Raw genomic sequence first — 13,496 nt, 5'->3', positions numbered from 1 at the left:
GTATGTTTGTTATATAATGTTGCTGGCTACCGGCTGAGCTGGAGGGTATTCCATGAAAGAAGCTAAAGCAGGGGTGGCCAATCTTATCCGCAAAGCGCCGCTGTGTGTGCGGGTTTTCGCTGCAGCTCCCTAATTAGATTACTAATCAAAGGACTGATTGGCTGAGGAGTCCTCACACCTGACCTAAAGGTTACCCCAAATACCTGCATACACACCGGCCCTTTGCGGGTAAGATTGGCCACCGCTGAGCTAAAGGAAGGCAGACTTTCCCGAAAAAGTCAGACTCAACCTAGCTCCATCTCTAAATTTAGCCTGTCGTTCCACTAGTAATCCAACTTTACCTGAACAGATGCGTGACTATTAATAATCCCGACTACGTATCTGCCCTTGATATCATGTACCAGGCGCTTGGTAGGCGGAACTGCATATCCGTTATAGCCGAACAAAATTACAGCTAAAAGCGGCCCAGGGGAGCAAATGTTTGTCCGTTATAAGCAAAATTCCGTTATAAGCGAGTCCACTATAATGGGATTTTACTGTATTCTTTTAACGGATTTTTTTTTCCCAGTTTCAGTCATTGCATATCATGTTTGACCTTTGTAATATGGGTATGCTTTTATTTTAATTATTTTGGAATTAATTGTAATGCTGAGGTGTGATTTTTATAGACTTTATTACTGTATATTGATTATGTTGCAATCTCAGCTCTGTTCTCCATGTTATTGAAATATCGCGCGGAGGATTACTTCAGAAAAGACAGAAAGTTTTTATTCTCTGCTTTCTCGTCTTGATTTTACTCACAGCACCGACTATACAGGGTTCCATTTTTTAATATACATATATACAAGACCCACACTCCCGCTAACTCAAGCGAAAACGTCACTTAAAACATAAAAACGCACTGTAGGTAAACTCGCATACGAAGATCGTAGTCGTAAAATCAATTATTTCGGGGCATGCCATTTTGGTACATTACACCTTACATGTTAAAATAATTCAATCAGATATTGTAAGATATTGTGACAGATGAGAACACATAATTCAGCAGATTACATGACGTGAGTAGTGAGAGCGCAGAATTTCATCAGGCGGAACGATCTTTTGGGACGTCGGACGTTTTGTGAGACGCGTGACAGCTAACCTGGTCCGGAGCAGACTTGTTCACTTGTCTAGTTACCATGGTAGCTCAGCGGGGATTCATTTAACTTAAGACACGTCGATGGAACGGAACTCCCACTTGAATTAGTCAGACTTGTCGAAATAAGTCATACTTTCCCTTAATCCTGTTTGGTGGAATACCCCCTAGCTTCTTGATATTTTCCCACCACAAATAAAACATAAGCATATTTATTAATTATTCTTGGTCCCTCTCATCTAAACAGACTGATAACACATTATACTTACTTGGCTTTATCCAGATGATGGGGACTAAGTGAAAGAGTAATTTGGGGTGCTGTTCTGCCAGAACGCCACTGTGAGGAATTATGAAAACATGCTCGTTGATAAACAGTTGACAAAATAATGCTTATGTTGTACTGTGATAACTTCAGAAACAGAATAATATAAATTATTATATATTGTACGGATAAAAGGAACCACATCATATAAGAAGTCTTATTTAAAAAAAATAGAAAGTATATTGAGATGTACCTTTCCCTGTCCCAACGTGCACCATCCAGAAAGACGCCATGGATGTATACTCCATCGTCTGGGGAGACGTCTGACTTGTTAGTGGGAAGCACCTGTCATGTTGGGGACAGGTATGAGAAGGTAAGTTTACTATCAAAAGTTACACACTACTGATGCTAAAATGTGATTGACAGCACCTGGAATTCATAGCCAAGGAGATCAATAGGGATGGAGTATTTTCTGGCATAGTTCTGCATTGCTCCTGTCAGGAAAGCCTGGGTGAAGAAGAAGCCTGACAGCCAGAAGACAGTGGGCTTGTCCTTATCATACCACTCCTGCAAGGACACACAAGAAGAAACATAGCACACATACACACAAAACACTTCCTTAGTTCACATGATTCATCTAGCCAAACATCTATCCAACAACCACTTATCCTATTCGGGGTCATGGGGGGGCATCATGGTGGTGCGGTGGTTAGCATGGTCACCTCACACCTCTGGCACCTCGGTTTGAGTTTCCACCAGGGTTCCATGTGTGTGGAGTTTGCATGTTCAAGTTACCACATTGCCCATAGGTGTGCATGTGTGAGTGACTGGTGTGTGAGTGTGCCCTGTGATTGGTTGGCGCCCCATCCTGGGTTGTTCCCTGCCTTGTGCCCCTAGCCTCCAGGATAATCTCTGGACCCCCCACGACCCTGAACGGGACATGCAGTTTCAGAAGATGGATGGATGGATGGATGTATAGGTCATGAGGTAACCTGGAGCATATTCCGGCTGGACAGAATGCCAACAAAACTGAATTATGCAGTACTAGAAAATGCATTAAGTAGGACTACATAGGCATCAGAACTAAAGAATCATTCTCCAAATCGGGTTAATAATTATTGTACTGTTTTTGTACTGTTTCTTGTTGAATGATATTCATATATAATATTAAATAATTAATGATATTTTACAATAATACAGTATAAATGAATAATATAACCTGGAAGAACTTCAGCCTGGCCAGGAAGTCTGTGACGTAGCTGCCTAGGGGCTTGAGGCTGGGGTAGGAGTGCTTGGCCCATTTCTCCGGAACTTTCCCCACTAGGAGGCTGCTGGCCAGAGCCTCCAGCTCCACATCCATCACAACCAAGCCCTTGATGGCTTTCTGGAGGTTTTGCAGGCTGTTGTAGATTATGGTTCTCAGCCTGGAGGCCAGAAAAAATGAAAAAAAAAATTTGTGACCCTGCATATCTAACAGTTGTGAGAGTGAGAACCTTCACGTTTCAGCACTTACGTGTTGTATCTCTCCATCTCTTGCACCAGGACAGTGTTCATGCTTTCTTCATATCGCACAGGGAATCTGACTAGGGCAGCCTCGATGTCAAAGTTTCCTGGAAGCTGAATAAATAAAGAGCGATAATTAAGATCTGATGCAGTATCACAGGTTGTCAGTGACAAACATATTCTAAAGTAGAAATAGGAAAACAAAATTGGTGTGTATAAAGAGTTATGGGGTTTACAAACTGTCTTGAGGAAGAATTAGATGAGCATAATGAATAGCTGTAATTTTGTTCACTTGGTCTTGTTACTAGTGTAGTTACAACTTTGTACCTGCTGTTTTGTTATGATCCTATACCACAGACTTTTTCATCCCAGACCCATATGCCAAAACACCCATTAGTTTTTATATTTGCTGTGTTACGTTGATCTTTTCTTTGACCGATCTTTCCTTCCTGAGAAAGGTAAGACCCCTCCAGTGGCGATCATTGTATTTAATCATTGTAAGAGGAGCCATAATTAATACAGAGTGGCCAACTTTATCATTATGCAATGATATGTTTTTAATTAGTGAATGACAGGGGAGGGGGGCACTCTGGGGGCCAATCAGCTTTCAGCGGGGGGCAGTGCCCCTGTGGCCCCACCCCTAAATACACTCCTGGACCCCTCCCTTAATAAAACACTTGTTGACTGATGTTAATCACCATTCCACCCAAAGACACTCAATCAGGTTTCTAGAACTGTGTCTCAATGTCAAAAGGAAGAGATTGCTGTACCTTGGTGAGGATGTCATTAGCAATGTCAAAAAGGGCATTGTCTCCGCCCATGCTAGCACCACCCTTTGTCCCACCTCCCTGGGTCAATAGCAACGAATCAAACAGTAACTTAGTTTCCTGTAGGTCTTTAGAAATATCCACATTTTCATGCATTCCAAAAACTTCTGGGTGCTGGGTGAATGGCAAATTCTGTGGAACACGAATGCATGAAAAAGAAAAATTCATTAGTCAATCGATCAAAATACCGATAACTCCAACGGTTCAATGACTGGCTAGACACCCAAGCTCACCCGAATGAATTCAACATATTCCTCATAGATGGATTTCGGTGGTGCATAATATTTGCCGCTGGGAGAGAAGCTGAAGTGGGGATTTTCAATGATGTCTCTGTTGTAGAAGTCAGCCAGGATGGTCATAAGCAGGCGTCGGTCCCAGTCATCGGTCACCCGACCGCCATAGTTGCACTCTCCTGTGAGGTAGGTAATGGCCTCAAAGGGAACTTGATCATACTCATTCACAAAAAGCTGGGGATCAGAAACAGGGCATTAGGGGCGAAAAATAAACAGTACATTACTATTAGGAGTGTAACAGTACATTTATAGTGAAAATTTTCGGTAGGGATGTTTCGGTTCAGTACGCATATGTACCGAACAAATGCAGCAAATGTGGAACCTCTGTGTGTTTGTGTGTTTCCCCTGAGCAACATTCAGAATAGGCCAGATGAAGCCGCGCCACGATGCATGCACGTATAGTTATGGCGACTGTAGATAAGCCAGTACTTGAAGACCCTCCCTCATCACTAGTACAGTACAGGTGTTTTTTTGTTTGTTTTTTTTAAGCTGCACCATAATGGATATTTATTTTGTTATGCTTTGTATTTTTTGAGACAGTATTTGAGTTGCGCAGTTTTAATATGAAACTGAAAGTTGCTAATGTGAATACAGTACAGATCATGTACAATTCATTTTCTGAATGTGCATCTTAATGGATATTTATTTACTTGATAGAATATTTATTGATGTACCTTTAAGTACATTTTACTTTTTTATTAGTAGGTTGCAGCAGTAATGACAGAGACTTTTATTTAAGAAAGACAGTCATACTTTGTTCAGTAAACCACTGTTTAATAAAGAAAGAAAATAAGGAATTTATGTTTTGTTTCTTTTACCCCCGCTGTACCGAAAACATACCGAACCGTGACTTCAAAACCAAGGTACATACTGAATTGTGATATTTGTATACCATTACACCCCTAATTAATATGTTCAGAACATCTCACGTCATACTAGTAATGGTGTGTGGTTCAGTGGGATAGGATTCTGGGCCTCAAAACATGCTTTCACATGTGTGTCTCATGCAAAGTGAGATCATCTAGGCAAAAAGATCATTTTCCCATGTGGATTCTACTCCATATGTGCTCTGAAACTCCCACGAATGCTTGACTTCAATGTATGTACAGCTGCCCATTTTGGATGTTCCCCTAATGGGTTATATGTTTGCATGTTTATCTTCTTACTCATGACCTCACAATAACACCATAATATGTCCTCCTTGCTGTACCATAACTCTCCACTGTCACCTACCTGCAGCTGCCGGATACTGATGCGCAAGTCAGAATCATTAAAGCCATAGGGAATGTTCCACCCCAGGGGCCCAAACTTCTTCCTTTCCTGGACCAGACCATGGAAGAAACAGGCTCCATAAACCAGCTTTTCCCATACCTTCGGAAGAGAGCAAAACAGAAAGGATGTTCTGCTGAAGGACACACTGCTCAAAGTCCATTCCTCTTCCTGTAATACTGCATCACGAACACAAGGTTCAGTTTTACATTTCACATGCACAAACATACGCTGCACATCTGAGCAGGGAAATGACTTCCCATCTGCTTCAGGAATTGTGTTTAAAAGGAAATCTGTAATCAGGGGTGGCAGATTCGGGGGGGGGGGGGACAAACATTTTACAGGGGCCCTTGAATATGTAAAATATACACGAATTTGGGTGGGGGCAAGGAAGAATTTCTAGATCTTCCCCTGTGCATAATACAAAGAGAAACAATAATGTGAAAAAATATGAACAAAAAAGATAAAAATAGCAATAAAATGAGACTGAAAAATATGACAAAAATAATTGTAAATGTACAATGAAAGGTGTACTGTATAAAGTGTGTAAAATTGCCATGGTCCTCGTTCAGTATAAGGATGGCCTGAGGGTAAAACTTGTTCCCGATCTCTGAATTCTGGCCGGAAAGGTTGTGGTACACCTCTCTAACCACAACAGTGAGAAAGGGCTTGTGAATTTATGAATAATTCCAGAAATGTCAGATTAAAAAGGGGTCAAATAAACAGGATGTGCACTGACCAACTCTTTGCCTGGACATCCAGCGAAGAACTGGGAATCAGAGAGTGGGTCAGACAAGTAGGACTGTAGAAGGTTCAGTCTCAGGCCAGTGGGTGGTTCATTAGTCATCTTCACCCCGTTCTGGAGGATGGTCACCGGGAACTGATGACAGAATTTTGCATTTATGTCACATGGCTTTTGGCGTCTCTTGAACACAGAGGTAAGTAGGTCGAGTACCTTAGGAGAAGGGTAACTGGTGAGCCAGAGGCGGAAGTCAGGGTGGCATGTTTCTGGGCTGAGCTCCTCACAGATCTTCTCCAGGGTTGGCATCCAGGAGATGGCAAGGTGGCAGTTCTGCAGACAGACCCAGGTGCCCTCCTTTGAGGCAGCGTGGATCATCTTGGCAGCGATAGGACCTTGGCCCTGACCCAGCGAGATGGACTGGAACTTCGAACCACCCATACTCTGGTTGTTAGCAAACTTCAGCAAACCTGAGAAAACCATACAATTTGCCTCCATTTTACTTTGCAGATGCTTTTATTCAAAGCAACATACTATCAAGAAAGCAGTTCTTTTTCTCAGTTTAGTCATCTTATACGTTGCCACTGTGCACTTAACCTTGAAAGCCAAAAACTTTTTCTATCTTCATTGTTTTTACTTTTTAGAATATTACTCTATATAAGGACTTGTTTCATTGGCTATATCTCCTCTACTTTAAAAATTAACGTACGACTTGCATACTCTATCAATCATGTACTGTATTTACAGAACAGGACTGATTGAAAACATTATTCCAGACTGGCATAGACACACCATTCAAATCTAATCTTCATTAGGACTAACCGAAAGATCAGACAAGCTTTCAATGATTATTATACAGCCGTAAGCATCTGCAATATTTGAACTTCCTGCTTTGTTTACATCTCCTGCGAAGTGCTGATGACGCAAAGTAAACAAGAGTCTCAATGTAAACCACATCTCTGGAACAGCTAGAGGAAAATATTACCACGATAATTAGTAAAGATCAAGCTTTCAGCCAAGCTCTAATTATAATGGACAGAGCACAGCACTGCGTTTATGCAGGAGAATAACACAGATTTTTACAAGGCTCTTATGATTAAGCTGTAACTGGTGAATAGGAACCAATACTCACTTGCCATGGGGTCTGCTCCAGGGGACAGCACGAAGATCAAGGGTAGGGTGCAGTTTGAGTCAAAGTAGCTTTTACTCAGGTCAAACGGCGGAGGCTCCACAAACTTCTTACCCAGTTTGCCAGTCACATAATTAGCAATAGCTGGTACAATCTTTCAAATGACAAAAAAATCATTGAATGAATATCAATTTATTATGACCAGAATACCATTTCTGTTTCCAGATCTGTATGCTTTACCCTGGAGCTGTAAGGAGGAAAGAAAATTTGACAGTGGTAGGCCTGGGAGGGGAGGCATGTTGGGTCTGTTAAGTTATGTCTTAGGCCTTAGGCAAGAAGGGATTGTTTTGAATACTGTGTGTTCTCGCCTCATGGTAGCTGCATGCATTTAGTTCCACAGACGCTGAAGAGAGATCAGACCTTGGAGAGATGGACAGCGGAGAAGGGGTGGGAGAAACTACCTGCAGGAAGAAGCTGCCCCAACTGGTGCACAAAGAGCTGTAGTTATAAAGTCGTCGCAGTAGGCCATTCGCAATATGTTATACAGTAGTACAAATGTATAAGTCCGCATATTAATCATATGTTAACAATGTATTTACAGTGAATCAATGACAATACATCAATACGATATGTCAATCATATTAATCAAAGGTTAACCAAGTATTTACAGTGATTCAATGTCAATATAATCATTATCTATATTCATATCTCAAGTAGGAGCCTAGCAGTCGAGACATGTTTTGGTAAATTGAGCAAAATGGGTGGATTTTACCTTGCTATCAAGGTGAACCAATAGAGCAGGAGAATTTTGTTTGTTTTACGTTTGAGCTTTGTTTGTTGGTGTTTTGTGACCAATCAGGGCTTAGAAGTCCTTATCTGGAATTGAGAGTTAAGGTTTATCAACTGGTTGCTCTTTGTGTTCAGGGTACTTGGTACCTGGTGCCAGAGTGTGACGGGAGCGCTTTGCTGGATTGCTCAAATAAAACAGAGAACTTTGCTCACCAACTGAGAGGTCCGGAGTTTCATTCTTAGTGGCTTAACTAGAGTTATTAGAAAGAAAGGTGATTTATAATTTTTCTACCACATAAGGTTTAGTCAAATCCTCACCTTATCAGGCCTGAGACATCGGTAGATAATCATCTTCTGAAAATCATTGAGTTTGTTACACCATGGTTCAGGCAAGCTTGTGTTGTATGGTGTCTTGCTGTCATAAATCGGCAGGAAGTTCTCCGGATGTTCGCTGAAACTCTCCCTATATACGAGACATCGCTGTCATTCCTTTACATGCCTTGGAGAGATATATATATTTGATATGTATGTGTGTGTGTGTGTGTGTGTGTGTGTGTGTCTCCAGGCTGTGGTCTCCTACCGCAGGCCATGGAGGGCAGGCAAGTCACTAGCCCGACAGATCTCATCCCAGCTTCGATCTTGCAGCCAGCTGGGGTCTGGATTGGAAAGTTTGTTCTGGAGACCCACGCCTCCCGTCAGAAGAAACATAAACTCTGAGTAATCTATTTCTTTCTTGTCCCTGAGCAGTGGAAGGAGAGATTCAAATGAAAAAAAATATCAGATTGACTCAAATCAACAGTTGATTTTCATTCATTCATATGATGGATTGCAGTAATGGTCCTTAGTAGCTATGATCAGTTATTGTACAAGTGACAGAGAATATAAGCAGTGCTGGCCCAAGGCAGACATGAACTAACGGGCCACTTCGGGCCCAGCAGCCACCAGGGGGCCCCCAGCCTGATCAGTCTGTCAGAATTGGAAGAAAGATGATAAATGACAACTAAGTTAATCGAATTTGGTTCTGCTGTCAGGAAAAGGGTTGAGCTGTCCCTGAATATAAGCCATATGTAAACATGTAATATATGAATAATTATTATTTTATTCAGTACCTTAGCAGATGCTTAAACCCAACGAAACAGACGTAGCTTACAAACACAACAACAACAAAAGCTACAGCGATCTGCAGCCATTTGTCAGCCAAACTCACAGCAGGAGGTCGCAGCACAGAAGAAAAGAGAAGAGCAGCTTGTCCTTCTCAAACAGCGAGCGGCACACATTGCAGTACAGATTGTATGTAAAGTGGTCCATCAGGTACCGCAGCCTCTTCTCCAAGATCTTCGACTTATTACTAGAAGAAGAGCAGATGTCAGAGGACAAGGGAGTCTCCCTATGGGTGAGGCGTTATTATTGAAAAGCTGTCCCTGTTTGTGTGTTCGATATGAAGCAGGAAAAACAGCCACCTGCTAGACATTCACCTGGGGAAATTATACAGGACAGGAATATCTCCAGTCTGCTTAATGTTATGAAAAGGTGTGTGTGTGTGTGTGTGTGTATATATATATATATATATATATATATATATATATATATATATAAAACATTTTAGACTAAATGAGATTATTTTCTATTTGCACCTTCTTGTATATCTCATATCACTCTCCTTTGAGACATGCAGGGGGAAATTAAGCTTGGGGTGTGAGCACAGAGGCAGCCATTTATCTGGCACCCCTAGAGTGTTTTTTTTTTGGGGGGGGGGGGTGTTAAGAGTTTTGCTCAAGGGCTAAACAGTGATGTGACTACTCTGCCGAGGTTTCAAACGAGTGACCTTTCGATCATAGGCACAGAAGTCTAGCAAACGGAGCCACAAACCACCCCCCGAGTTCAGGCCTCGGCTCTGTTGCCCCTTATTGTGCCTGTATTCCTCTCTCACCTGTCCTGGATGGAGCTGATGTAGAGGTTAATGAACCAGCTAAGAGAGTACTGGTACATGGGGTCTATATTAGCTAGGCCAGCAATGCTGAAGAACAGGATAGAGGAGTGTTTGGCCACCGCCCTGTAGCCTTCCCTCGATTCTGCAATCTTGATCTCCGTCTTTTCAGCCACCTGACGGAAAGAGCAGAAGACTTAATCAGAGCCCCACATACTATCCCGTGTATGGCCATCAAAATAAAACAACTTCCTCACGAGGATCTGACCTGTTGCTTCTTGTTTATCTCGTTTGACATGATTTTGGCGGAGTCCAGGATCTGAATAGCGCTCTCATCCTCAAGGATATTGCCTTTTGAGGACTGCAATGTCTCAAGGATCTTGTCCTCGATCTCCTTCAGCTGTTTCATGTTGGCTGCCGATTGCAGGATCAGAGCATTTCTGTCTTCCTCAAGCTCTGGCCTGCCAAGATGAACAGCCACGAGATAGATGTCCTTACTCTAATGGGCCATGAAGGTTTTGAAGCTGCTGCGGCCATTTTATTATGATATCTTACACTGACGTTGGTCTGGAGGGCAGGCAATTGAAAGACTGAATGTTATGCTGGTCGTTCACGTCATCCTTACCTCTCCTTGGCTACCACGATACCCAGCAGCTGGTCCTCCAGCCCCTCGGGTGTGATCATGAAGTTGAGCAGTGACACCTTTGTTGCCAGCTCAGGCAGGTAGTGAGGGTTCCTCAGCTTGGTGGTGATGTACAGACGAAAGTCACTGGAATACTCTATCACAGCCTCCCCCAGCCGGATACAGTCCATGCCTCCTACAGGGGGTACAAAGAGCCTTTACATTTCTACTAGAACCAGTCTCTATAGTATAATCCTATACAAAGTATAAATCCCTTTCGTTCACTTCTGTAATTCTGATGATTAAAGGATTAAAACAGGATTCTGTGTCTGTGTGTTCATATCATTGCATACAGGCACAGTATTCTTGTCTGTTATACATCCACTCATCTTTCAGCTACTTATTATTGGGTGGGGGGGCACATCTGAAACTAAATAGAGCACATGGAAAATCCCGGATGGGATGCCAGTCTCACACAAACACATATGGGCAATTTAGAGATGCCAATTTGTCTAGCTAGAGAAAATGATATTTTTCACTGGGCTAGTCCTTGTCAATATTGTGGGTATAATAAATGGATAGGCAAATCAGTGACGAATGACATGAGAGAGTACTGCTTGCAATGAGATGATACTGAGACTGTAAGATGTTGCATGTTGACAAGTTGCAAGAAAACAGAAGCTTAGCTCTGGCTTATAAATGTTTTCGTTCACAATGTCCTTTGGGGCCAGCTATGCTGGGGTGGAATCTTCAGAGCTACTATACTGCTATGTCATCAATTAATTAGGAGCCTTGGACAACACTGCACCTTGTTTGAAGATCTGCTTCAGCAGTAGAGGTTCTAATGAGGGGTCCAGCTCTTCACCGACATTCTCCAGTAGCAAAGGAGTACCAAACTGCAGGCAGTTCTCCAGAGTCCGCATATAATCCGCATCAGTCAGCTTAATTATACTTAGGTTGTTGTCCTTCTCTGAGTTCTTCACCCACTTGTTAGCCTGCCCTTGAGGGTCAATCATCAATGGCCTGTAAAGGGATCCAAGAGAATTTTTAGATCCTGTAGAAGCTGCTGGGTAAAACAGTTCACTTTGCAGGTCAAATGATTAGAAATCAATATCATAAAAATGTTTGACATGCTTATGATGGAGTCTTGGCTGTGCAGGCATTAATGACTCACCATCTCCTGGAGTTGTCCACGATGACTCCATTGTCAATGGAGAAGTTGTCTGTAGGCAAGCCTGCAATGTTCCAGGCCCTAATTTTGATAGGATCTCCCAAGGACTTACTTAAAGAAAAATCATCTGAGCAGGGGATGTTCTTTGCCTGGGGAATATTTGAAAATTGCAAACAGTTAATACCAAACTCAAAAGAACAAATGCATATACTGAGGCAAAATAATGGAAACATATCACTATATACAAATATCAAGGATTTAATAAACAGCAGAATAGCTTGCAGAACAGATCTTGGAACAGTGTCATACAGTAATAGCTGGGTTTGGTAAATTTTCCACCAGCACAGATTCTCTTCAGGTTTTTGTTAATTTCACCCTTTTCCTTGAAGCTTCTGAATACCTAACAGAGAGCTGTTAAGTATTGATGAGTATTGATGAGTATATACCTTGCAGAGCTTAGTCCACGATTTGGTGCAGTCCAGCCGGAATGCAGCTGTGAAGGCCCCCAGGTAGGCTATGACCCCAGCAGAGATCAAGACATCCCCTGTCAGGTTGTTGTAAGCATTCTGCAGATCATCCGCTGCTTTTGACCACCTATAAGCAACATAAAAATTAACTATGGAGGGTAGATCTGGAAGACTTTAAATCTAAGTAAGTGTCAGCCAGTCTTGGGGGTGGGGGGTGTTAATTGCCTTGGTCAAGAGCCCAATGGTTAAATCACTCTGCCGAACTTGGGATTTGAACCAGCAACCTTCCAATCAGAAGCACAACACATCCTTACCTGCTGAGCCGCACCCCAACCCCAATTAGTTATTGGTTTCCAGGACTGTCCTCTCACAAAACATATCCTGGTGCATCATTGACACCCTCCATCACGTGAAATGATACTAAGATTTGCAAAGAATAAATCTCAAACCTAGTTTTTTCTCCTCCAAGACCTCCAATCAGTTTCTCAGCTCTTTCCAGTTTGCGAGCACAGAGGTCCACCTGAAACTCCAGTTGGGCTTTTTCCTGGCATTTCTCTTCGAAGGTGCGCTGAAGGGACGCTAGTCGCTCCTCCACCTCTTTCAGCTCGGCCCGCTTCTCTTCTAGCAGGGCCATGGTGGTAGCCAGGGACTGCTGGGCTTCAGCTAGTTTAGCCTTCTTGGGTGCAACCACCTGAGAAAGCCATGCAAGAAATACATACAGTGGGTATAAAGAGTGTAGACACCCCTGTTAAAAAGCCAGCTATTTGTCATGTTAAAAAAATGAGACCACAATAAATTATTTTCCCACCTTTAATGTGACCTATAACCTACACCAGAGGTCTCCAGCTCCAGTCCTTTAGAGCTACCGTCCAGTAGGTTTTCTATCCTACCCGGCTTCTGATGAACCACACCTGTTCTCAGGTAAATACCAGGAGCAGGTGTGGCTCATCAGAAGCCAAGTGGGACAGAAAACCTACTGGATAGTAGCTCTCCAGGACCGAAGTTGGAGACCCCTGACCTACACAATTCAATTGAAAAACAAACAAATCTGTTAGGGGTGAAAATATAAAAAATAAAAACGTACAATAAGACAGTTGCATAAGTGTGCACACCTGTTAACTAATATTTTGTTGAAGCACCTTTTGATTTAATTACAGCACTCAGTCTTTTTGGGTAGGAGTCTATCAGAATGCCGCATCTTGACTTGGCAATATTTGCCCACTCTTCCTTGCAAAAGCGCTCTAAATCTGTCAGATTGTGAGGGCATCTCTTGTGCACGGCCCTCTTCAGGTCATCTCACAGATTTTCAATTGTATTTAGGTCTGGGCTCTGGCTGGCCCATTCCGTGTCATCTTCAACATAA

General features: G+C 42.5%; 1 protein-coding gene and 1 long non-coding RNA gene across 2 annotated transcripts in view; one reads left to right on the top strand and one right to left on the bottom strand.

The window, feature by feature from the left end:
- Window positions 1-13,496, bottom strand: part of dnah12 (dynein, axonemal, heavy chain 12) — a 42,239-nt gene that overhangs the window by 3,352 nt on the left and 25,391 nt on the right. The window contains exons 49-69 of the mRNA XM_072713655.1: window positions 12,583-12,824; window positions 12,113-12,260; window positions 11,670-11,815; window positions 11,304-11,518; window positions 10,499-10,691; window positions 10,142-10,334; window positions 9,877-10,049; window positions 9,154-9,294; window positions 8,527-8,685; window positions 8,265-8,409; window positions 7,161-7,311; window positions 6,245-6,498; window positions 6,029-6,169; window positions 5,254-5,391; window positions 3,961-4,194; window positions 3,671-3,859; window positions 2,911-3,014; window positions 2,617-2,821; window positions 1,827-1,964; window positions 1,651-1,742; window positions 1,405-1,472 (exon numbers count right to left, since the gene is read on the bottom strand). Of these exons, the coding sequence (XP_072569756.1) occupies window positions 1,405-1,472; window positions 1,651-1,742; window positions 1,827-1,964; window positions 2,617-2,821; window positions 2,911-3,014; window positions 3,671-3,859; window positions 3,961-4,194; window positions 5,254-5,391; window positions 6,029-6,169; window positions 6,245-6,498; window positions 7,161-7,311; window positions 8,265-8,409; window positions 8,527-8,685; window positions 9,154-9,294; window positions 9,877-10,049; window positions 10,142-10,334; window positions 10,499-10,691; window positions 11,304-11,518; window positions 11,670-11,815; window positions 12,113-12,260; window positions 12,583-12,824 (3,469 nt within the window). The remainder of the gene's footprint in view (window positions 1-1,404; window positions 1,473-1,650; window positions 1,743-1,826; window positions 1,965-2,616; window positions 2,822-2,910; window positions 3,015-3,670; window positions 3,860-3,960; window positions 4,195-5,253; window positions 5,392-6,028; window positions 6,170-6,244; window positions 6,499-7,160; window positions 7,312-8,264; window positions 8,410-8,526; window positions 8,686-9,153; window positions 9,295-9,876; window positions 10,050-10,141; window positions 10,335-10,498; window positions 10,692-11,303; window positions 11,519-11,669; window positions 11,816-12,112; window positions 12,261-12,582; window positions 12,825-13,496) is intronic.
- On the top strand, window positions 1,684-5,513 carry LOC140591872 (uncharacterized). The gene is made up of 3 exons (XR_011992170.1): window positions 1,684-1,770; window positions 4,067-4,146; window positions 5,260-5,513. It is a non-coding gene; the product is annotated as an uncharacterized lncRNA (long non-coding RNA).

Source organism: Paramormyrops kingsleyae, chromosome 6 (genome assembly GCF_048594095.1).
Source record: "Paramormyrops kingsleyae isolate MSU_618 chromosome 6, PKINGS_0.4, whole genome shotgun sequence".
Lineage (NCBI taxonomy): Eukaryota > Metazoa > Chordata > Actinopteri > Osteoglossiformes > Mormyridae > Paramormyrops > Paramormyrops kingsleyae.
The sequence above is the reverse complement of the archived record's forward strand: the minus strand, read 5'-3'. Positions and strand labels throughout refer to the sequence as shown.